The 23821-nt window shown below is 54.7% G+C and overlaps 1 protein-coding gene across 1 annotated transcript; it reads left to right on the top strand.

The window, feature by feature from the left end:
• Nucleotides 1-1568: 1568 nt before the first annotated feature.
• Nucleotides 1569-23047, top strand: LOC105856777 (alpha-1-antichymotrypsin-like). The gene is made up of 13 exons (XM_076004611.1): nucleotides 1569-1595; nucleotides 1897-1956; nucleotides 2510-2643; nucleotides 3069-3175; nucleotides 3388-3428; nucleotides 4387-4457; nucleotides 8209-8323; nucleotides 10800-10886; nucleotides 16049-16238; nucleotides 16434-17087; nucleotides 18233-18506; nucleotides 21434-21584; nucleotides 22666-23047. Exons 1-13 carry the CDS (start codon nucleotides 1569-1571, stop codon nucleotides 22867-22869), a joined length of 2115 nt encoding a protein of 704 aa, XP_075860726.1. The 3' UTR covers nucleotides 22870-23047.
• The last annotated feature ends 774 nt before the right edge of the window (nucleotides 23048-23821 follow it).

Here is a 23821-nt window from a genome sequence, read left to right as displayed (position 1 = left end):
CTACGTCCGAGATGAAGGTGTCAGCAGGGTTGGTTGATGGCACTCTCTCCCTGCGGCCTCACCTGGTCTTCCTCTGTGTGCCTCTGTGTCCCAACCTCCTCTTCTATCCTAACCTCCACCAGTCCTATAGGATTAGGGCTCATTTTAACTCAATCACCTCTTTAGAGGTTCTATCTCCAAATACAGCCACATTTTGAAATACCGAGAGTTAAGACTTCAACCTATGAATCTGGGGGAAACACAATTTAGCTTACAAATAGGTGGACTCTAAAACTTCCTCTTCTGAGCTGCAACCAGAATGCAGAAGAATAATACAAGGTCAGAGCCCAGACTCCTCCTTTCACCTCTCCCTGCAGAGACCCAGATGGAAAAGAAGGACCTTGATCTTCAGGAAAAGCACTTCCCACCCCAGTGAACCGCCATGCCTGGCCTCCCCTAAGTGAGCTGTGGGCTCACTTAACTCGTTCATCCAACGGCCATTGCCGGGGTGCATCCATGGGACCAGGCATGGAGCTAGTGCACAGGTTATGAGAACGGTGAGCCCAGCAGACATGGGCTTGGCAATCAGGTAGACAAATGAATAAACATAGGAGTATAAACTTTGATGAGGGCAATATTTTTGTACACAGATATTTATCGAGTGTCTGCTGTGTGCCTGGCACTGTTCCAGGTACCAGCGATAAACAAAGAAAACAGAAATCCCTGCATGTGCAGAACTGACATTCCAGTGTGGCGAGACAACAAAATAGAAAAGAATAAAGAATAAAATAGGACAGTGAAATAGACTGCATGTCAGTTGACAACAAGGGCTGTGTCATGTGGCTCACACCTAGAACAGAGACCTGGCAGGCACCACCTTGGCCAAGGGACCAGCGAGGAGCGTGTTGACATCTTGCGCCCTCTGGCTTGGTGTCATGAGCCGGGTGCATCATCTCGGAGTGACCTTCCCCCCAACCCAGCCCCTCAGTCTAGTCTTGAGAAAACAGCAGCCAAAGTCAAGGCGAGGAGCGGTTGGCAAAATACCCGACCAGTCCTCCTCAAAAGTGTCATGTCATAGATGGCAAGGAAATCCTGAGGAATTGTCACATCCCAGAGGAGACTAAGGAGACAGTGGGATGCAATGTGGGATCCTGGAAGGGACCTGGAGCAGAGAAGGACATTAGTGGGGGCGCTGGTGAAATTCGAGGAAGTCTGGACTGTGCCGATGACCGTTTCTCAGTTTTGGTAAATATATCGTGGTCACGTGAGATGCTTACATTTACATTAGGGCAGGCTGGGAGACCATTTGTGGGAACTCTCTCCTGCCTTTACAACTTCTTTGTAAATCCAAAACGACTTTAAAATAAAAAGATTTTTTTAAAGAAAAGATGTTCCCCTCCCCCAAAAAAAACAAAACAAACGCAAGCAAAACAAAGCCATGGAGGAAACAGGTTGGGAGTCACAAAGGCAGAAAACGGAGGAGAACAGGGACCTTCTGCAGCCAAGGCACCAAGAGGGTCTCTCTGAGATGGTGGCACTGAGGCCGAGCCCCGAGGGACAGGCAGGAGTGGACAGGGCGAAGGTTGAGCATGGACATCCTGAGCAAAGTCCCAGAGGTGAGAAAGAGTGCGTGCTGTTGACAAAATTGAAAGAGGGCGCGTGTGGCCGGAGCTGGCAAGGGAGGGACAGGGTGGGGAGGGAGGCTCACCCCTTCGTTGGCCACCACGACACCATGTCGGGTGCTGGGGCAGGGTGACAGTAATGATAGCAGGTGGCACTTGGAGGCCACATCCTCCATGGCAGCCACTGCTCTGAGCCCTTCGCATATGTGGGCTCAGTTCATGAAGATGTGAACCAAGAGGCACCTACGGCAGGGGCCTGGGGACCATAAGCGGGTGACATCACTGCCCTCTCCAGCTTCCCACAGAGCCTCTCCACAACACCGGCCATCTGCCACCCTTCTCCAAGACCACACAGGTAGGAGTGAGGGACGCCAAGGTGGCTATAGCCACAGACACAAGAGCTGGGTCCTTTGACTCCTGGGGGGAATCTGATCATGAGAGTGCATCACGCCTTCCCCATGGTGATTTTCTATGAAGACATGCAGAGCGCAGGTAACAAAATGCACCTGCACATGCCTGCATTGCTACTCACACATGCTCGCGCATGAGCATGTAACATACATGCAGACTTCTGGAGCGCTGTGGCTGCTCAGTCACTAACACGACTGCAGCCTCTGGTTGCACTAAGAGCTGAGCACGCATCTGCCACTCTCCTTACGGAAACTCATTTAGCCTTCTCGACGCCGCACTGAGGTGGTCCCTGTCATTGTCCCCACTGCACACAGGAGGGACCCGAGACCCAGGGCCCCCACGGGTGGTCCCTGTCATTGTCCCCACTGCACACAGGAAGGACCCGAGACCCAGGGCCCCCACGGGTGGTCCCTGTCATTGTCCCCACTGCACACAGGAGGGACCCGAGACCCAGGGCCCCCACGGGTGGTCCCTGTCATTGTCCCCACTGCACACAGGAAGGACCCGAGACCCAGGGCCCCCACGGTGGCGTCTCCAGAGTAGAAGCCTCTCCGACAGAGGCTGCTCTGAACCGCGTGGATGTGGTCGGGATGATCGAGGCAAACGTTCCTCGTCTCCGTCTTTCACACACGTGAGGGGCTCAGGCTGGCGGGGTGGACGGTTGGAGGGTGGGTCGGGCGGTGGGGGTGCAGGAGTGCCAGACATGAGATGGCGTCTCTGATGACCAGTGCCCTAAGCCCCGTGACCGCGAGCAGACACTCGTGCCCAGCTCTCCCAATGCCCAGTGTGCACGACGGTGATGAGACGCAGAGGAAACCAGGCCAGGGAAGAGGCCGGGACCTCTGACCGCCCTGCAGCAGCGTTTCCCAAACTCAGATTGACATCAACACTTGGGCAGCTTGTTAAAAGCACATATTCCTGGCCCTGACCCCAGGGATCAGAATGTTGGGGGTGCCCTAAGCTGCCCTTGGGATTTGAATGCACATGCAGACTTTCGGTTCTTTGCTGCTTATAGTACATGAGGGGAAGGGCTGTCTGATTCCGTGTCCATGCCAGCCTGGACACCCAGGCCCCTCTGCTCCCTGCTGTGCCACCCACCCAGCCTCAGCACCTGAAGGTGGCCCTCATCCTCTGCGTGGACCAGCCTGGCAGCTCTCTGCTACGTGAGTGTCGTTCCAGCCAACCAGGGCAGGACAGCAGGCAGGGAACAAACACAGGCCTGGGGGGTGCCCTGCTCATGCCCACGCGGACGCTTTGTACTCTACAAGTCCTCGGGCCACTGCCTAAGACTCCGTTTCCTCGGGCATGGGACCCCTACCACGCACAAGCGCCGAGCACGCCCACAAACGGGCTTTCACTGACCGTGGACTCCCAGTGAAGTGTGAATTTCAGACAGTGAATAACTTCTCAACACAAGTACGTCTGTCCCACGAATTTTGAGGTACTTTTGTTAGCTAAGCCTGGCAATCCCTTCTGGAGGAAACAGGAATGAGCAGAAGCCAGCAGCCTCCCCTGCACAGATGAGGACAAGTCACAGGACAGCAGCCAGGCCGGTCACTCGGTGGCAGTGGGAGAGGGGCTGGGGTCAGAAGGGGGTCAGCACTACGAGGAAGGACCCTGGGAGGCGTCTTGTTATGTAACAAAGAACCACCTCGCCCATGGTTGCAGCAAACTGAAGCCCGAGACAGGACATTCTCCCAGGTCCCCTTGTGCACTGGCTCCAACAGCTTTGTCAAGGGTTGAATCCTGTGCCAAGAGTAGCCAGCCCGGCAGCAGCAAAGATGCTTTTTTGCTGCAGTTTCCCTCCAGCCCCTCTCCCTCCCTGCCCTGTCCTATCTTGATCTGCATGTCGAGAATTCTTTCTCAGCCCATGCTACAAGTTCCCACCGTAACACACTCCGCAGAGGGACACCTGGGCCCTGCAGGGAGAGCTGCTCTAGGGAGCATGGCTTCTCCAGGTGTCCTGGCTGCAGAAGAGGGTCGGCCAGACCACGGTGGGGCAGAGGGTGGGCTTCTGGCTGCCAGGGAACACAAGTCTGGGCTTCAGGGTGCTGGAGGCCAGTAGGGGGCTTCAAACAGGCCAGTGACCTGTGAGACTCACTCTTACAGGTAGTCTGTTGACCGCACAGGAAACGGCCTGGTGGGGCAGGCATGGACCCGTGGGCCAGCTCAGAGGTCACTGTCGTGGGGAGCAGAGGGACAGGAGTGGGCAGCGGAGGTGGGGAGCGGGAGATGGGCTCTGAAACGATGGTGTGGCTGAAAAACTATTTAACAGAGAAAAAGGAAAAAAAAAAAGATAAAAATCACAGCACATAATTGCCCCCCTGCCTAACCACCTGTGGCTTAACCTGTCTTTAAGACTTTGTTTTAACAGCACTTAAAACTGCCGGGCAGACAGCTGGAGCGTGACCTTCATATCGCCAGAACCACGTTCCAAGAAGACTGGTAAGGCCAGCCTGGCAGAGAAAGAAATCAACACAGCTGCATCCTGGTTTCATTTTGCAGCAATAACTATCTTTTTTCTTTTCCCTGAATCCCAATAAAAACCCCAAAGCCCTTATCCTCGCCACGGGCATTTTCCTTCCTTTCGTGCCATGCCCTTTCCTCCCTTGGAAAGTAAAATAAACTTTTCTGCTTTAAAACCAATCCTAATCTGTGTGTCGAGAATTCTTTCTCAGCCCATGCTACGAGTTCCCTCGGTAACAGGCTCCGCAGAGGGGGAGAGGGAGAGAAGGGGCACGGAGCCGGGGGAGCAGGAGAAAGAGCCGGGGCTTCTATTCAGGGCTCGCTCAGTGTGAGGAGAGATGCCAAGGAGGCGCCTGGGTCCGCATCCTGGAGCCCAGAGCCCTCTGAGCCAGGGAAAGGGCCGCAGGTGACACACAGCAGCTGTGCCCAGCAGACCCTAAAATCAGAAGGCTGTCGGTGTCCTCGGGAGGAGTTAACAACCAGCACTACCAGGCGCAAACCCTAGCATGGTGCCAGCACTGGCCCAGAGCATGAGCACAGCCCCGAGGCCGGACGCACAGGAAGCTGGGCCACCTCAGTGCGTGGCTGCTTATCCCTAAGGTCACTGTGACTCCACGGCTGGGCTGGGCCCAGTGGAGTGGAGCCACATTTCCAGGGATGGTGCAAGAGTGGACGCTGCAGCCAGCCTGCCTGGCTCAGAACCCCTAGGTCAGCTCGGCGCTGCCCGGCAGTGTGGCCCTGGGAGCCTGCTTCACCTCTCTGTACCTCAGTTTCCCCATGTGTAGAGAGTGATGGAACCCACCCCAGTGGGTGTTCGTGAGGATTTGACACCTACGGGTTCATGAGCATAGAGGAAAAAGCAGCTGACCGTCGTCCATGGGTGGTGCTGGGCCTCTGGGAGCGAGGGAAGGACGGGGAACCCCAGGAGTAAGGCCTCGACTATGTGGCACACGTTGTACTACGAGATTGATGAGATTGACTGGTCTTCTTACATAATCCTCAAATGTCCCTCCTCACTATCTTCCCCTGAGCCTCAGAGCCAAGAGGACAGGAGATGCGGATTGTGTTAATCATCTGCCGCTGCATAATGAAATCACCAGGGAAAACCCACAACTTGAAACAGCAAACTATGATCCCACTCATCAGTTTCTGGGGGTCAGGAACCTGGGAGGGCTGAGCTGGGCGGCTCTGGCTCTGGGTCCCTCCGAGCTTGCAGCCAAGTGATTGACCGGGCTGCAGCCCAGGCTGGGCTGGGACACCCAGGTCTAAGCCCACGCCCGCCTGGGGCTGTTGGCAAGAGGTTTGGTTCCTGGCCACGTGCAGCTGCTTAGACCTGGCTTCTGAGATAAAGATAAAGAGAGAGACTGAGAGAGACAGATGTTTAATACCAGGACCAAGGAGGCCTCTGTACATTCAGGAAGAAACTGAGAGAGGAAGAGGAAGAGAAGAGCAGGCAAAAGAGAGAAAGTGCAAACGAGAGAGAAAAGAGAAAGAGACAGAGAGAGAGAACCAAGGCAGAAGCAACAGTGTTTTACGACCCGGTCTTGGAGAGGACACCCATCCCTCCTACCCTATTCTATCAGTTAGAAGCAAATCGCACCTGACTACTGGCCTGAGGCAGGGACATGGGTGCCAGTTCTCCAAAAGGGGTGGGGGATGTTTTAGAGAGACAGAAAACATCTTTGCTGTCTTTTCCAGCCATTTCTTCTGTCACAATGATCGTGATTATGACTGTTGGTGTTAGGTTCTATGTCACTGTAAAAGGACCACTCTAAAAACTATTTCCTTTCTTCCCTTCTTTTCTTTTCTTTTTCTTCCTTTCTTTTTTTGTTTTGAGATAGAGTCTCTCTCTGTCACCCAGATTGAAGTACAGTAGTGTGATCATAGCCCACTGCAGCCGCAAACTCCTGGGCTCAAGTGATCCTCCCACCTCAGCCTCCCAAGTAGCTGGGACTACAGGTGTGCACCACCACAACTGGTTCATTTTTCTTCTTCTTATCTTCTTTCTTTCTTTGTTCATTTATTTATTTGTAGATATGGGGTCTCATGTTTCCTGTTTTTCAATCTGACTATACAAAACTGGTTGGTCAATGTGACAAGTTAATAGGTATCCATTTCAGGTAGAGGACTAAAAAAAAGGTTAACAGGTAATAAGATGGTGCAGGAGAATTTGGACATTTTCTAGGTGCATGTTTCAAAAATGTGGGATGGGAGCTGCAGTAACGTACATTCCTTGGAAATCTGTCCTATGGCCTGGCAACACTGGCATCGGCTTAGCTGGCTTAGCTGCCTCGTGAGGGCAATTGTGGATGTAGAAAAACTTGAGCTACTGTACATCACCAAAAGAAAAAGAAAAAAAGAGTAAGTCGCTAAGTCAAATCCAACACAGGGGAGGGTAATTACACTCCATCTCCTGAGTAAAGAAGCATCAACAAATTTGTGGTCACATCTGTAAAATGACCGCAGAACGGTGGCCCCAGAATCCAGCAGAGTAAGTGCCTGCATAGTAGATTGCTAATTAAAAACACATGGGTGGGCCGGGCGCTGTGGCTCACGCCTGTAATCCTAGCTCTTGGGAGGCCGAGGCGGGCGGATTGCTCAAGGTCAGGAGTTCAAAACCAGCCTGAGCAAGAGTGAGACCCCGTCTCTACTATAAATAGAAAGAAATTAATTGGCCAACTGATATATATATTAAAAAATTAGCCGGGCATGGTGGCGCATGCCTGTAGTCCCAGCTACTCGGGAGGCTGAGGCAGAAGGATCACTCAAGCCCAGGAGTTTGAGGTTGCTGTGAGCTAGGCTGACGCCACGGCACTCACTCTAGCCTGGGCAACAAAGCGAGACTCTGTCTCAAAAAAAAAAAAAAAAAAAAAAAAAAAAAAAAAAAAAAAAAAAAAAAAAAAACACATGGGTGAACTAACTGTATAAATGAATGGTGGGTGAGGAGGGTATGTCTGTCTCAATTTGCACACAGGGAAGGAGCGCAGGCTCAGAGAGGTGAAAGCATGTGAGGTTGTCCAGTTAGTAAGAGGCGGGGGCCAGGCAGGTCTGCACCACCAGCCCTTGCGTACAGGGATCCCGGGCGCAGGGTGGGAGCTGGGAGCAGCTCTGCAGTGGAAGCCGGTGATGGCTGCGGCAGCCACCCCTCCCCGAAGGAAAATGCACAGCACAGAGGGGAAGGGATGTCTGAGCAGCATGGAAAACAGAACCAGGAATTCTCCCTGCTCTTGCCAAACACGTCTGTGTTCCTACGAAGGGACGCAGCCAAGGACAGGGTTGTGCTGAAGGGAGTTTTCAAATCCTGCCGTCCATCTGCACTCAGCGTCTCCCCTGACACCCCCAGAACCAGGGCAGAGTGAGCAGCATGGGTGTCGGGCAAAACCAGGCTGTCCACTTCATGCTTTTCCAGCTGATGCTGGAGTCCACTGGCTGGACATTCTCAGGGTTATTTGATACCACTGCTGTCAGCATCTCCCTTCTTCCTCCTAAGCATTCATTAAGGAACTAGAATTGACCAAAGAGGTTAATAGAAATGAAGTAACTGGCCTAAAGTCACCCAGCAAGTAGATGTGGCCGAGCCATGATGCCAAAAAGCTTGGTTGGGTGATGCCCTTCCCTGTTTGTCCCCCTGGTTGAGCCCCAGAAGGACTCTCTTATGCATTTACACCCCAGCCCCAGCGTGGTCACAGTCTTTCTCCTAAGAGACTTGCCTTCGCCCCCCTGCACCCAGTCTGCACTTGGAACCCAGCCGGCCCCACAGAGGCTTTAACTTGCAAACCAGCAAGCAGCCCGCAATGCCCGGGCTCATAATACCCAAGGCTCTGATTGATCCCACACATGTCAAGGTGACTCCAGTCTGGGGACAGTGTGAGTAACTGTCCCTTGGATCATGCTCCCGTTTGTCCCAGGTCCCAGGCCGAGCACACCTGATGTCCACCTTTCATGTCCCCACCTTGGGGCAGGCACTGCGGCTGCACTCAGGTCCCCAGGCAGGTGCCAGCCCCGCTGCTCTCTCCACGTCCTCATTCCACCAGATTCCTGACCCTTTGGAATAGTCTCCCGAGACCTTGGCCCTGACCTTGCCAAAGCCAGGGTGAACCTTCCAGCTCAGCTTGTGCTGCCCACCGGGGTCCGTTTTAAGCCCCAGGAGCAAGCCCATCCACGGTCTCAGGGGAGACGGTGACTGATGGAGACACAGCTCCCATTCAGCTGAGACCCCAACCACAGAACGAGAACAACCTTCCCTACACACACCCACAAGCAACCAGCGCCTAAGACAACAAGGCCTCCTGTGAGGAGGGGACTACGTGGCTAGCGCTCGCTCCAGCCCAGGCTTTGGTAATTAGAAGAACAGGTGAGTGGCAGCGGGCAGGTGAGACGTGCTCCTTATTGTTGGGGGGGATACAGCATGGACGAAGAGCATGGCCAAGAACATGGCGAGCGCTTATACATGGCTCTGACCAAAAGTGGCAACATGCCATGGGACAGCGTGATCACATGTTCACATAGAAGGTAGCACCTTGCTTACATGAGTGTGCTGCCTCATGCTTCCTCGGAAGGCCGGATACCTGGGGGACTAGGATGAAAAAATCACTGCAGCAGTCATCTCAGTATGGCCTGGGAAACCTGTTGCCTATGCAAATGCATTTCCCCTTGCAGATGTTCTGCCTGTGCAACTTTCAGCTCTCACCCCAGCCCCGCCCAGAGTGGAGTCCTATAGTACTGAATGAGTGAATGACCATCTGTCAACCGCCAGGGGGCGAGGAGGAGAGGGGGAAGGTGGGGAAAGGGAGCAGAGGGTTTAGCAGGATCAGAGGTCTTAGGGGAGGGAGAATGCAGGAGAATAAATCCCAGATAGCCTTGGCCCATCCCCCTCTCCTTCCTCCCACTCTGAGTTCTCACTACGGCTGTGGAATTTGCTGAGAATGCCGTGCCCTCAGATAAGGACTGTGCAACCAACCCGGACTCAGTCCCTGTCCTTCCTAAACACGATGTCCCACAGCACCTGCGCTCAGTGATCCCAGGAGCTCACGGGATATAAAGCCCAGGGCGGAATGCCTTCAAGGTCCCTCAGCTGCAGTGTGAAGTGGGGCACATGCAGACAGGACGCCATCCACCCTGGGCAGCTGGCCGGGGCCTTGGGGGACCGGGTCACCACGGATCCCAGGCCCCATTGATTGTTGCTGCCTGTCAGTGAGTAACAAAGTTGATTTGCATGACTTGTGCAAGTGCTCTGCTCACCAGCCTCCTACTCTGGCAGCCGGGTGTGTGTGAAACCTCCTGCCAGATCCAGGAGATGAAGCAGAAATTAACAAGGAGTTTCCAGCCCTCCCCCAGGAGTGACGCAGGTGATGGTGTCAGAGAGGTCTTTGGAGTCCTCCCCTGGGCCTGGTGACCAGTGCACAGTGCTCGGCTTCACAGAGGGAAGCAAGAGAAGATTCCAATCAGGAAGGGGCTCCCCTGCATTTCAAGTAGCGCAGATGGAGTGCAGAGGTGGGATGGGAACAACGAAATTTACCCAAACTCCAAACCTCTGGGGGCAGCGCCTGGGCCAGGAGCTATGCCGTGAGCCCGAACTGAAAGGGTAGGGACGTTTGTTCCCTTTTCCGGATTCCACTTGTATCTGGTCATTTCACAGTAAGGCTGCTTTAGGAGGTTTCCCTGGGGTCAGCCAACTAGGCGCACTGGCCAGATACAGCCCGCAGACCCTTTTAGTATCTATCACAAGCTAAGAATGGCTTTGTGCATTTTACAAAGATTGTGAAGACGGAGAAGGAGCGGGGAGAAGAGGAACAGAGGCCACACGTGGCCATCAAAGTCTAAAATATCTCCTAGCTGGCACTTTACCGAAAAAAATTTGCAGCCCTTTGGATTGCAGGCCCACCTCCTTCCATTAAGGGCACTGCAGAGACAAGGCCACCTGGACAGCAGGGGCATCATTTGTTTTGGTCACTGCTGGAAGCTCAGTGCCTGGGATCACGCCTGGCTCATGAAATCGCTCTGTAAGTGGTAGTACAATAAAGGAAGAAATAAATTTATGCATGGTGTGTAGGAAGCACGGTAATGTCTAACATCCATGTGCAGTAGGGATCAAAATATTTTAATATCCACTGTACTCGCTTGCTCTGGAAGATCAGCAGACTCTGCCTGGGAGAGGCCCTCGGCGTGTTTGGGGGAGCCTGGGTGGGAGCCACCGTATGCAGGAGCAGGCAGTCTCAGCCCAGGAGCTGGAAGCCGTGGGAAATCCAGAGGAAGACACCTCCTCCCAGGGAGAGATTTGCTGGCCTGCGGTGCACACAGATCCCCTGGTGATATTCGTAGGGTGCAGATTCGGAACCAGCAGCCCTGGCCTGGGTCCCAAGAATCTGCCTCTCCAACGAGGTCCCCTACGCTGTGGCGGAGCCTGTGGTACCTGAGCCACACTTTGAGTTTAGTGAGGATGTCATAGCTCCCTTCCTCATGGACAGGGGCATCTCTTCAGACCCTGGAATGCTCCTAATTTCCTTTTTGCTGCCCTTCATGGGGCTCAGAGATATAGTAGGGGTACCCTGGATTCTGTAACAGAATATTCTCAAGGGATTGTGACGTGAGAGACAAGCAGGATCCAGCAGTCCTGTAGCCCAGCAGCTAGGAGGCAGGTGGCACCTGGGGACGTATCCAAAGAGAAGGAGCATGGACCTGGCACAGTGCCACCTGCTACTAGCTTTGCTTTGCTTTGCTGTGTCATAACTCCCTGTGGGCTCATCGGGCCCTAGGGTTCACTATGACAGGAGCCATTGTTGTACCAATACTGCTTGCAGAAGCGAAGGAAGGGCCAGTAGCAGCACCTGGGCTGAAGAAGACAAAGGAAGACTGTAGGAGCCCAGAGAAGAGGCTGGGAGATGGCCCGGGTGGGGTGCATGTAGCCTGGCAGCGTCAGTCTGCAGCTCCAGGTGACAAGTGGCACCTGGGACTTGTCATTCCCCCACAAGCACCGTCCGTAGTACTTGCAGAGGATAGGGAAGAATCTGCCTCCACATTAGGCTGACATTAGGTTCAGACTAAGTCAGGTCCATTGCAAAGGAAATGATGAAGCTGGCACGAGGCAGGCGCCTCTAATCCCAGCTATTTGGGAGGATGGCTCGAGGCCAGAAGTTGGAGTCTGCAGTGAGCTGTGATTGCACCACTGCACCCCAGCCTGGGTGACAGACTGAGACTTTGTCTCCTGAAGGAAAAGAAAGGGAAGAAAACAATGGTTCGCCTGAGGCTGGAAAACTGGAGAACACCCAGGTAATATGCTGGGGCAAGTGGATCAGACATCCCCAGCGTCCATTCCTTTCCTCTCTCTCATGGTAACAGAACCCCAGATTTATAGCTGGGATGTGACTACTCAGTGCAGAATCCGACTGCCTTGCACAGCCTCCCTTGCAGCAAAGCATGACCATGGGACCAAGGTCCGGCCAGTGGAACACAAGTGGGAATGACACCGGCAACATTTAGGACATTCCTTTAAAGGAAAGGGTGTGCCCCACCCTTCCCCTGTGAGCATCTAAGGCCAGGCAAACACACACCTACAGATGGCACAGTGACAGGACGGAAGGAGCCTGGTTCCCGGCACCGATGCCTCCAGCTAGAATTGCATGAGAGAGACATAAGCTTCCGTCATGTTTTAGTCACCACTTCTTTGGGATTCTGTGTAACTTAAAAATATGTATTCAATTCTGAGAATATTTGGAGCCTGAAAGGACACAAGTCATCATTTAAGGAAGGATGGGACCAAACTCTTTTTTTTTTTTTTTTTATTGAGACAGAGTCTGGCTTTGTTGCCCAGGCTAGAGTGAGTGCCGTGGCGTCAGCCTAGCTCACAGCAACCTCAAACTCCTGAGCTCTAGCAATCCTTCTGCCTCAGCCTCACAAGTAGCTGGGACTACAGGCATGCGCCACCATGCCCGGCTAATTTTTTCTATATATATTAGTTGGCCAATTAATTTCTTTCTATTTATAGTAGAGATGAGGTCTCGCTCTTGCTCAGGCTGGTTTCGAACTCCTGATCTCGAGCATTCCACCCTCCTTGGCCTCCCAGAGTGCTAGGATTATAGGCCTGAGCCACCGAGCTCCGCCTGGGACCAAATTCTTACTAGTCATCTCACTGCTTTACAGTCAGCCAATATTTATTAAGGACTCCAAGGATGCGGCACCATCCAAAACAGGCAAACAAAAATCCTACTCTGGTAGAGCTAAGGTTTACTATTGTATCACTTAGTCTTTATAACTACGCTGTCAGGTAACTGTTGTGGTTTGTTTGTTTGTTTGTTTGTTTGTTTGTTGAGAAAGGGTCTCACTCTGTAACTCAGGCTAGAGTACAGAAGTGTCATCACAGCTCCCTGTAAACTTCTGGGCTCAAGCGATCCTCCTGCCTCAGCCTCCTGAGTAGCTGGGAATACAGGCAGCACCACCATGCCTGGCTAGATTGTTTTTTAGTTTTTTTGTAGAAATAGGGTCTTGCTTTGTTGCCCAGGATGGTCTTGAACTCCTGGCTTCAAGCAATCCTTCTGCCTGCCCCTCCCAAAGTGCTGGGATCACAGACATGAGCCACCACTCCTCGGCTGCAAACTCTTCTCTGCATCTGAGGCATGAGGACCTTAAGGTTGAGGGATTTCCGCGATTTGCATGAGGAGAGCAGAGCGTGCAGCATTCCTGTCAGCTCTACCTCACGCCACAGCTAGAACCTCCCGTAGGTTCCGCGGTTTCCAAATCCTGCTCTGCACAGAGGTCTGTCAGGGACTGTCGTGGATGGGGTGCTGTAACCACGGGGAATTAAGGGGAAGTTTTCCCATGAACAAAGAAAAGCCAAGGTTAGCTAAGAGAGGGACATGAGGAGACCTGAGGTTGGGTGAGGGGCAGCAGCCATCAAGGAGAACCAACTGCCAGCCAAGGCCCCATGGACAAAGGCTGAGTCAGAGGAGGCCCCCGAAGAGAAATGGGGATGAGGGTCCCATACCACTGTGACCCGCAAACCTCTCCCTCCCCTTCTCTGGAGAGAACACAGGGAAAGGGGCGGGGGCCCTGCGACCATCCCTCAGTCTCTGGGAACTGGGGAAATTCTCCCTAGAATGTAGCTTGAAATGTGAATTTTGCTACAGGAAAATAAAGGTCCTGTATGTTTTAAACATATCTGAGTGCGTGTGTGGAGTTTCTGTCAGACCCACTCACACCCAGACATCAAAGAGAAGGGACTTAGAAATGCAATAAAACGCTCGCTGGGGCCCGCTCTCAGTTCTCGGGGATGTTTTCCAATGTCCTTGCTTATATTTTCTGGGTTTTCCTATGTTTCCCAGTGAGTATTCAATAAACGGAAACATAAACTAAAGCGACAAAGGGTGTTTTGTTTTGGTTTTACTTTTTCAGGGAAAGAATTTGAGCTATTTCTGTAACCAGGTTGTTGGAGTAGATGTAATTACATCCACATTACCAGAACTTATCATCTGACCCTTTCCAGGCTGAGAACAAACCACTTAGTGGTCCTGGTGGAGTTTCCCAAGCAGGGGGAGGAGTCCTTCGGGGGATAAATAACAACAGCCCTCGTGGACAGCCCGTGGACTCCAGGCGCCGCTCTGCGATCCACCAGCTACAGCCGCTGCCTGAGGCAGGTAACCCGTGACGCTTCGCGCAGGGAGCAGACGGACCTGTTTTCCCAGGAGAGTTCTAGGCTGTGTGGGGCAGGACGGGCCAGGAGGAGGTGCGCTCAGAGCTCTGGGCTGGGAGTCAGGGGCTGTCCTGGGTCCCCACCGATCCCCCCCGACCCGTGCCTCCTAAGGGAGTCCTCTCTCTGGGTCTGAGGTTCCGTACTTGCAAATGGTGGAGGGCGGGGGTATCATGGGGGCCGCTAGGGTCATTTCTGCCTCTGACACTTTTGGATTCTGGTTCAGCTCAGCTGTGTCTCCAACTTCAGGGGGAAGAGGTGCTGTCCCGGGGCCTGGCTCGGGGTGCAGCTCTCAGACCACGCTGCTGATGACATTACTGCAGTGGGTCACTCAGAGCAGAGGCAGTGGGGATCACTTTGATTTGGGGTCTAAACGGGGCTGCCTGGGCAGCTCCCTTCCCCAGCAAGGTGCCTGGCCCAGCAGACAGACAGGCTGCACCTTTGCCGAGACAGAACGGACATGCCTTTCCCCTGGTAATGATTTTGGAGAAAAATATTGTTCAGTGCCTTCCCAAGGAAATAGTTTCATCAACCTGAGAATAAACAAATAGTTGAGGTAACCAGGCTGCCTGTGCCCTGGGCTGTTGGAAGCCTTTGCATGGGGCTCCTTCTCCCCTATCTCCTCTTCTCCCCCGTCCCCTCCCCCTCCTGTATTCTCCTCCCCCTCTCATCCACCCTCCTCCCCCTGGCCCACCCGTCCTGTCCTGTCTTGTCCGCTTGTGTCCTCTCCCTCCTTCTTCCCCTGTTTTCCCCTCTTCTCTCCCCCTCTCTCCTCCCCAACACCCGAGCTGCCCCTTTTCTCTGAATCCTGGGACTGAGGGGCGCAGACAGAGCAGAAGTCACCCTGTGTGCCTCCCAGACCCCCTGAGGTGGCTGGAGCCCCTCCTCTTGCCAGGGTGGAAAGGCTAGTAGGTGCCCATGGGCGAGTGGAGAAAGATTTCTTACCCAGAAATTAAGATGTAGGAACAAAAGAAGTTTATCTTCTAAGAAGGATAGAGAGAAGGGGACAGTGCAAGAGAGAGAGAGAGGGATCCAGAGACAGACAGCAGGACGCAGCGGGGCATTCCAAAAGAACAGAAGGGAGATAGCAGCAGCAGGGTCAAGTGGCTGGCTGATGTTAAGGGGGACAAAGAGAGAAAGCAGCATTGCTGTCAGATGGTAACCAAAGGGGCAGCAGATAGATAAGAGAAATTGCAAGGATTCCAAGGTCCAAGACTTGGATTCCTGCTGTCCTTGGAGAGGGGTTATCACAGGACATGTGGCTGAGCCTGTAGCTCCTTATCATGCTGTTTACTTAAGAACTCTGTAAAAGCAAATTCTCAAAAAAAAAAAAAATTTCAAAGAGAGATTTACAGGACTTTTCCATCCATTGGGGTCTTTTCAGAAGTGGTACAAAACAGAACTCCTGCAGGGGTGATTAGTGAGAGAACTCTTAGAATTGATCTTTATCCATCACTGGAGAAACAGTGGGAATAGTTAATATCCTGCTGTTGTTACACAGCTGACCGTGCACTCTGGCTTGTGGTTTCAGGCACAGGAGGGTGGGGGAGGGTCGAGGAGGTGACTCTCTGGAACACCTCCTAGGAGCCAGGCACCTTCATCACCTACCTCACCTGGAAGCAAAGACCCACCTCCCATGTTCAGGGCCATCTGAGCTCCAGGCACTGCACCAGCCACCTCTGTGCCCCCTCAGTGAACCCTCACTGCGACCAGGCCTCACATGGCCACACCTGTCATCTGGAGGCTGGGACATGTGCTCTGGCCTCTGACTCGGGCCAGGACTCCTTCCCTGGGTTCTGCTTCAGGAAAAGAGGTATAGGGGAAGAGGAGGCCTGTTTTCTATCCCCCCTGAATAAGGTCTGCTCATCACTTGGGAGTGGAGGATTAGAAGGAGGAGTGGGAGGAGGACAAGTTCTGGTTGGACACAACCTCATCCCCGTCATCAGCTTCCAGCCCTAGGAGCCGGGCAAACCTGGCTGCCCACCTGGTTCCTGCACTTGTCCGCTGTGAGGCCTTGAGCAAGCCCCTTCACCTCTCTGTGCCCAGTTCCCCCAGTGTGAAAAGAGGCAACAATTACAGTACGTACCGCAGAGGGTGGAAGCGAGCAGGAACGTAACCGTGTGTGCTGGGTGCCAGGGAAGCCGCTGCCCGGAGGGGCCCACGGAGCCCGAGAGAGCAGCTCACAGGGACCCAACGCTGGCCGGTGGGACGCAGCGGGAGGGGGACAGTGCACCAGCTGGCCCTCTGAGACTTAACGGTTCTTGTCTTTTCAGAGTGGAGAGTGCAGAAAATGTTACCCCTCCTGGCTCTGGGGCTCTTGGTGGCCGGGGTCTGCCCTGCTGTCCTCTGCCACCCGGGCAGCACCCGTGACCAGGAGAGTGTGACCCTGGGGGACCACGACAATGGGACGAGAGTGGACAGTCTCCGATTAGGCTCTAGCGACACAGACTTTGCCTTCAGCCTCTACAAGCAGTTGGCTCTGCAGAACCCTAATAAGAACGTCATCTTCTCCCCACTGAGCGTCTCTGTGGCCTTGGCCTTCCTGTCCCTGGGGGCCGGTGGCACCACCCTGACGGAGCTTCTCCAAGGCCTCAAGTTCAACCTCACGGAGACCTCAGAGGCAGCAATTCACCAGAGTTTCCAGCAGCTCCTGCGCAGCCTCAGCCGGCCCAGCGAGCAGCTGCAGCTGAGCACGGGCAACGCCATGTTCATTGCGGAGCAGCTGCGTCTGCGGAAAAGGTTCAAGGAGGACGCCCAGGGGCTGTACGCCTCCAAGGCCTTCAAAACCAACTTCCAGGACTCTGCCGCTGCCGAGAAGTTCATCAATGACTACGTGGAGAAGAAAACCCGGGGGAAAATCGTAGATCTGGTCAAGGACCTTGACCCGAGCACGATGATGGTGCTGGTGAACTACATCTTCTTTAAAGGTGAGTGTCCGGCGTGAGGTTCAGAAGGAAATGGACATGTGGTTCCGAGTCTCTGGGCTATTTCTGCCCCGGGTCAGTGTTACTAGGCAACCCACTGCAGAGGAAGGTGCCCACGGCTTGGGGGGGGGGCACCAACACCCCGCCCTGCCCACAGGCATCGTGTTCTCCCGTGGGGGTTTCCAAGCTACAGTCTGTCGTCCCAGGACATGAGTTCAGGGAGCCCGCTGGCCCTGGGTCTGAGTCAGTGCGTTGCTTTTCATTCGGATTTAAACTTGCCCAGCAAGCAGGAGGCAGGAGCTCCCCTTTCAGATCACTCCCAGGTTGGGCTGTGTTTCATGTTTACTGTAGCTAGAGGCAGTTTTGTGGAGTTTCACCTTTGCAAGGGTAAAAGCCTGGCGGGCTCCGGAGTCAGAGTGAAGTGAAGCCCGGGAGCGAGGCCGGGCCAGGCCGACGCAGAACCCAGGGCAAGTCTGAGCTGGATGTCCACAGGCCATAGAGCTGGGCGTGACCCGCCACGAACTGAGGACTCACAGCCAGCACCTCTCAGCCCGCGGCTTTTGGGATGTCCCATGCTCCCACCTTCCAGATGTCACAAGCGCACATGCCCATGCCTGGATCTGAGGTCTGCCTTCCATTAGGGACCTCCCTGCCCCTCCCATGGTCACACGGACAGGAGCTCACTACTCACATGTGCAACCCAGTCTCTATCCTCCTCCGTCCACGCAAACCACCCCCACAAGCCACGTATAATCACATCCCTGCTATGCCAGTGACCAACTATTGCTTGCAACACACTGTTACTCTCTGGGAACCAGGGTGGCCCATGTCTTCCCAGGCTCTGGCTTCCCACCATCCCCACGCCTCTTCCCTGCTCTCCTACTGCTCTGTCTCTCCCACTCCCCATCCCAGACTCCTGTTCGTTCCTCATTCAGCACAAGTTTCCAGGCTGTGGTTTCAGGGTCCCCTTTCCGGTCCAGCCACAGGTGCCCCCTCATCCCCAGGACTTTCCCACTTACCCACGTGTTCACCCTAACATTTTCCAAACCAAGGCCGGCCGCCCCACTGGGGGAGCCAGGCGTCGTGGGGGTCGAGGCAGGGCCACCCTGGCACTCACACGCTTCTCCCACTCCTGGCTCCACCTCTAGCCAAGTGGAAGACGCCCTTTGACCCCCACGACACTGTCAAGGCAAGATTCTACCTGAGCAGGAGGAAGTGGGTGAAGGTGCCCATGATGAGCATCGAGGACCTGGACGTGCCCTACTTCCGGGACGAGGAGCTGTCCTGCGAGGTCGCGGAGCTGGTGTACACGGGCAACGCCAGCGCGCTCCTCGTCCTCCCTGACCTGGGCAAGATGAAGCAGGTGGAAGCCAAGCTGCTCCCGGGGACGCTGAGGAGGTGGAGAGACTCGCTGCAGACCAGGTGATCGTCCCGGGCCTGGCGCTGTCGCCTGGCCCGCCTTCCTGCCCTGCCCCCCGAGACGGCCCGTCCCTCCTCCTCGGGGTCTCACCAAGTCCAGAGACTCAGCACGGTGGTGGGGCACCCGTGCAGGGACAGGTGGAGCTTGGGATTGCTTTGCCCTTTGCTGCCCATGTGGCTTTGGGCCTGATTTTTGTTCTTCTTTAAGATGATGACAGCAGACAGAACAAGGGGCTGAGGCTTCCTCTGACTCTGACGAGCCCTGAGTCGTGAGGCGTCTCTCACGCCACCTGCAGGACTCAGGCAGGTTCTCCCGGTCTCAGCCTCTGAAGGGAGAGGGGACAGAGGGGGCTGTGGTCAGTTGAGGGCTGAGGCCAGGTGGGCTTGAGAGTCAGCTCAGCACTGGTTAACCGTACATTCCTTCAGCATTTGTTGAGTGACTAACTGAGCACCTACTATGTGCCAGGCACTGATTTAGACCCTGAGGACATATCCGTGAATAAAACACAAAATGCCCTGCCTTCATTGAACTGACTTTATAATTTGGAGAGAGGAAGAGATAAGTAACTATAATAAATAATTAAATTATTTTATATGTTAGAAGGTGAGACATGGCACAGATAGTAGAGCAAGGTAGCAGGATCAGGAACACTGGAACTAGAGGTGGTTGGTGAGTGTCAGTAAATGGCCATTATGTGATGCTTCGTGGGCAAACTTTGGAAAAGCATTGCTGAGAAAGGGAACAGCCAGTGCAAAGCCTCTGAGGCAGAGTGATGCTGGTGTGATCAAGGAGGGGCAGGGCCGGAGTGGCTGCAGCAGAGCCAGTGAGGGGAGAGGTAGAGGTCGGGGGTCAGGGGATGGAGCAGGTCATGTGGGGCCATACAGAGCCCTGGAAAACCTTGACCTTCCACCTCAGTTAAGTTGAGAGCCATCAAGAGGTTTCAAGGAACAAAATGACCTTAGTGTTGTTTTGAAAGGATGGCCCTGGCTGCTGAGTGGAGGGCAGCCAGAGGGGCAAGTGTGGAGTTGGGGAGACCAGCCGGGACCCCCATGTAGAAACCCAGGTGAGCCTGCAGTGGAGCCTGGAGGGAGCTGTTGAGTATGAGAAGCAGGAGAGGAGTTCTGAGTGAGTCTGAAGGTAGAGAGACAGGCTGTGACTCGTGGCTTTGAGCTGACCAATATGGGGGACAAGCAAGGCAGAGCAGTGGTTTCAGCCCAGACCCTGCAGTGGGCGCAGGGGTGGGGAGGGAGGAGCTCCAGCCTCAGGGGCCCTGGTGACCAGCGTGGCCTCCAGCAGGTGACTGCTCTTCTCTGGGGCTCAGCTGCCTGCTGAGTGGGGTGTAGTTTCCCTGCTCGGCCCTTGTCCCTACTGGATGACTGGGGAATCCAGTGGGGAAGGGGACATGGAAGGCACTGGAATATATGCACCACAAAGGGAGAGGAACCTGCTGGGACCCTGACCTGAGGCTGCAGCCCCTGCCCCAACCCCCGTGCAACTCTCAGCCCTTCTCACTCCAGATTCCAGGGGTCCCAGGGCCCCCTTGCAGACGCTTCCTTCCTGCAGCCCCGAACAGCTGCCACGGAGCAGGGGCTCCACGGGCAGTTTTGCACGGAATGTGCATCCCCCAAACCCCTTTGACTCTGCAACACTAAGGAATTGTGTGTCTACATTGGCATGGCTCACTGTGGCGCTCAGTAAACAGTGGTTGAAGGAATGAATGAGTGAATGAATGAATGAATATTCAGAGGAAGAGGGCGCCTGCCGTCCTCCCACGGGATTCAAAGTTTCACGAGCGACACAGCCTCCCTGTGGAGCTGCTGGACCAGGCAGACAGTGAGAAGAGTTTAAGGAGGATTCAAGGGAAGGAAGAGGGAGCTCGTGGGGTGAGGTGACTCCTCCTCCCCCAAGAGCTTGCCGCCTGCCCTGTGCCCAGCCTGCACTGGCTCGGGGACAGCGCCCATGCAGAGCTCACTGGGACGCAAAATGGGGATCTCCAGTTGATCATTTCAGGATCCCAAAAGCCACTCCAGTACAATCAGACTCCTCGGCAACCCCCATCCTCTCATGACCCACCTTGGCCCCTGCCCAGCCTCCCGCCTGCCCCCTCTCCTCCCCCACACCAAGGCTGCCCTCCACTCCACGGGGCAGCTCCTCTTGCTCCCCACCTTCCTCCGTGTTCCTCCACCTGTCTCCTGCCTCCCCTTACCCTCCTTCCTCTCCCTTGGGACACAGCCTCAATACCGCCTCCTACAGGAAGCCCTCCTGGTGCCCTCCTGTCTCTCACCACCCTCCATGGCCCTGTTGGTGTGAGGGTGCTGCACACTGCAGTGGTTTCGGCGGAGAGTGGGGCTAGGCTCAGGCACTGGCGCGGTTCCAAGCCTGGCACGTTGCCTGGCACCTTTAACACTTGCAGGTGCAGGCCGGGCGCGGTGGCTCACGCCTGTAATCCCAGCACTCTGGGAGGCCGAGGAGGGAGGATCGCTCTGGAGGTCAGGAGTTCGAAACCAGCCTGAGCAAGAGCGAGACCCTATCTCTACTAAAAATAGAAAGAAATTAACCAGCCAACTAAAAATATATATAGAAAAAAAATGAGCTGGGCATGGTGGCTCATGCTTGTAGTCCCAGCTACTTTGGGAGGCTGAGGCAGGAGGATCGCTTGAGCCCAGGAGTTGGAGGTTGCTGTGAGCGAGGCTGATGCCACGGCACTCACTCTAGCCTGGGCAACAGAGCGAGACCCTGTCTCAAAAAAAAAAAAAAAAAAAACACTTGCAGGTGCAAATAGGTCATTAATGAATTAAGAAGAATAAATGCTAGGGGTTAAGAAACTGAGGAAAAGATTATTTATTTGCAGTGAAAAATGTGCACCAAGGTAGGAGAAAGTGGGCACTGAGCCAGCAGAGGTTCAAATACTTTTTGTCTCATTTCCTAGATATGTAGATAGCCTCCAGCTGCCGAAGTTTTCCATCTCGGGTGACTATAATCTGGAAAACATCCTTCCCCGGCTGGGCATTAGGGACGTCTTCACCAAGAAGGCCGACCTGTCGGGGATCACAGGGGCCAAGAACCTCCTGCTCTCCCAGGTGAGTCTTCGGACTTTGGGCGACTTGTGCTCCGTACCTGAATTTGAGTGGGGAAGACCAGATGGACGTTTGGGTAATTTTGAATCTGTGTAGAAATGTACGTTTCTCATCATGGATCCTCCTACTTGGGATTCCTCCTAGCCCGGGAGAGCTGAGGTACAACTGGGGGCTGGTCGCCACCTCCCCTGCCACATCCTGTGACCAGGGAACCTGTCATTGGGAAGAATCAGACAGCCATGGACACACTCCCATGCTCCCCTGGGTAGTGTCTGCAGGACAAACAATGAAAGTCCTCCACCCTCAGTTTTCCATCTGTCAAATGGGGTGATAGTCCTCGGCTCCTAGGCAGTGCCTGGCGGGGCAGGTAACAGGTAATAGAAATGGTTATGTGGGATTGTGATGGAAATACACTCAGGGTATGAGAGAAGACTCTTTGGGCCCCTGGGACTGAGTTACTAGAAGCAGAGTTGTCAGAGCAAAGGGGGTCGGCTGGGCTGCCCTCTGCTGTCCCCAAACGTGTGCCCAGGCAGAGCACGGCGCTGGGGTCTGCCAACCGCCTCCCAGGAGCAGGGGATGGGGCTGTGCACAGGAGCAGATCCGGGTAGTCCCAAAAGCAAAGCCAGGCAAAGCAGTTGCGAGCCCCAAGGCTGTGTGAGCTGGGGCAGGAGTGCTGGCCCTGCCAGGGGGCGTGTGCGGCAGCTGTTTTGTGGTCGAGAGGCTGCCAGGAATTAGCTTGCAAGAGAAATGGCTTCGGTGCCCTTGCCCCACCTCCCGACAGGAGTGGGTGTTTTGGGGGGCAATGAGGGCTCTGCACTCAGACAGAGAGGGACCCAGAGCAGGCCCCCCATTCTTCACCTGTATGGCTCTGGACGGGTCACACGCGCTGTCTGAGCCTCCATTTGCGCACCTGGCACCGCGGCTGTGCGAAACTAGCCGGCAGGGCTGTGCGGAGGAGCAAGCACATTTCACAGCGTGGGACGTGCCCGCGGCGGACGCTGGATAGATGTCAGTCCCCTGGCGGCACACGGGCAGCCTGCCGCCCCTCCCACTCATGTCTGAGCACCGCTGTCTGTCCCCACAGGTGGTCCACAAGGCCGCACTGGATGTAGCTGAGGTGGGCACGGAAGCAGCTGCTGCCACAGGAATCAAGATTATACCCATGTCTGGAAGAATGGGCCCGATGTTCACTCTGAAATTCAACCATCCCTTTCTGGTGATCATCCAAGACAAGGCATCGCAAGGCATCCTCTTTATGGCCAAAGTCACAGAGTTGAAGGAAGCCTAGAGCTCCCCTCCAAGCAGCGCGGGTCTGCTAAGGAGCCGGGAACAGAAGCCGGGCACTGGGTGTCTGGGCACAGCCTGGCTCTGTCTGCTCATCCTTGGGAAGGTGCCAGTGACGGCCCGTGTGGCTCCCACAGGCACGGGGGCTCCTGACAGTAATAAACCATCTTCCCTGTACTGGACACTTTCCTTGTGCCTTTCTGTGCTGACTGCCTGACTCTGCGTCCCCAAGGATGCCTGTGCCCCAAAGCCAAGCCCCCTGACTCCCACGCAAGTTCAGTCCCACCCCAGGCTCTCTGTCTTCAGCTGCAGCCTCCTGGCCAGAACCCCCTAAGCTTGCAGCCAAGCTCACCCGGAGCCCAGGCCCTCACTGGAGGGGACCCTGCTGTCCTAAGGCTGATTCCTGCCTCCAGGGGCGACCGGTGCCCGGGTCCAGTTTTCCCCTTTCTGTCCCCCAGGGCCCAGGCTCCGCCCACCTGGTGAGTCTCACTGGGGCTCCAGACCCTGACCACACCTGGCTCAGCCCCTGGACCCCTCACTCCTGCAGCTGAGCAGGGCTTTATGGTGAGCTCTCTCCTTTCTGCCCGCTAACCCTGAAATATGTGGGGAGTAGCCACTTTTTGGGTTCTGAGACTGAGCCACTCAACTGCCTCACCAGGTCCTAGTGCTCACCCTGATGGACAATCTCCCTGGGCAACCAGAACACGGGGCTGAAGATGCATGAGCATCAAATACACGGTGGCAGTGAGGGTAGCCCTGCAGCCATTCATGTACCCGATGCCATCGGAGACCTGGTGATCTATGGGGATGACAAAGACAATAATAGGGTTAACAACTGAAAGTTGACATCTTTATGCCAGATAGTCTGCTAACATCTCTCCTTGAAATAACTCATTTAATCCCTGTGATGACCCCATGAGATAGATGCTATCAGTGGTCTCATTTTGTAGATGAAG

This window comes from Microcebus murinus, chromosome 6 (assembly GCF_040939455.1).
Source record: "Microcebus murinus isolate Inina chromosome 6, M.murinus_Inina_mat1.0, whole genome shotgun sequence".
NCBI classification, from domain to species: Eukaryota; Metazoa; Chordata; class Mammalia; order Primates; family Cheirogaleidae; genus Microcebus; species Microcebus murinus.
Note: the sequence above shows the minus strand (reverse complement) of the source record. Positions and strands in the feature narration are given on the sequence as shown.

Excerpts from the sequence above, each read along its gene's own strand:
- LOC105856777 (XM_076004611.1), top strand. The coding sequence starts at position 1,569 with ATGGACATCCTGAGCAAAGTCCCAGAG. Across the intron at positions 2,644-3,068 it reads CGTCTCCGTCTTTCACACAC|CCTGGACACCCAGGCCCCTC; the intron begins GTGAGGGGCTCA and ends TGTCCATGCCAG. Across the intron at positions 3,429-4,386 it reads TGAATAACTTCTCAACACAA|CACTTAAAACTGCCGGGCAG; the intron begins GTACGTCTGTCC and ends TTGTTTTAACAG.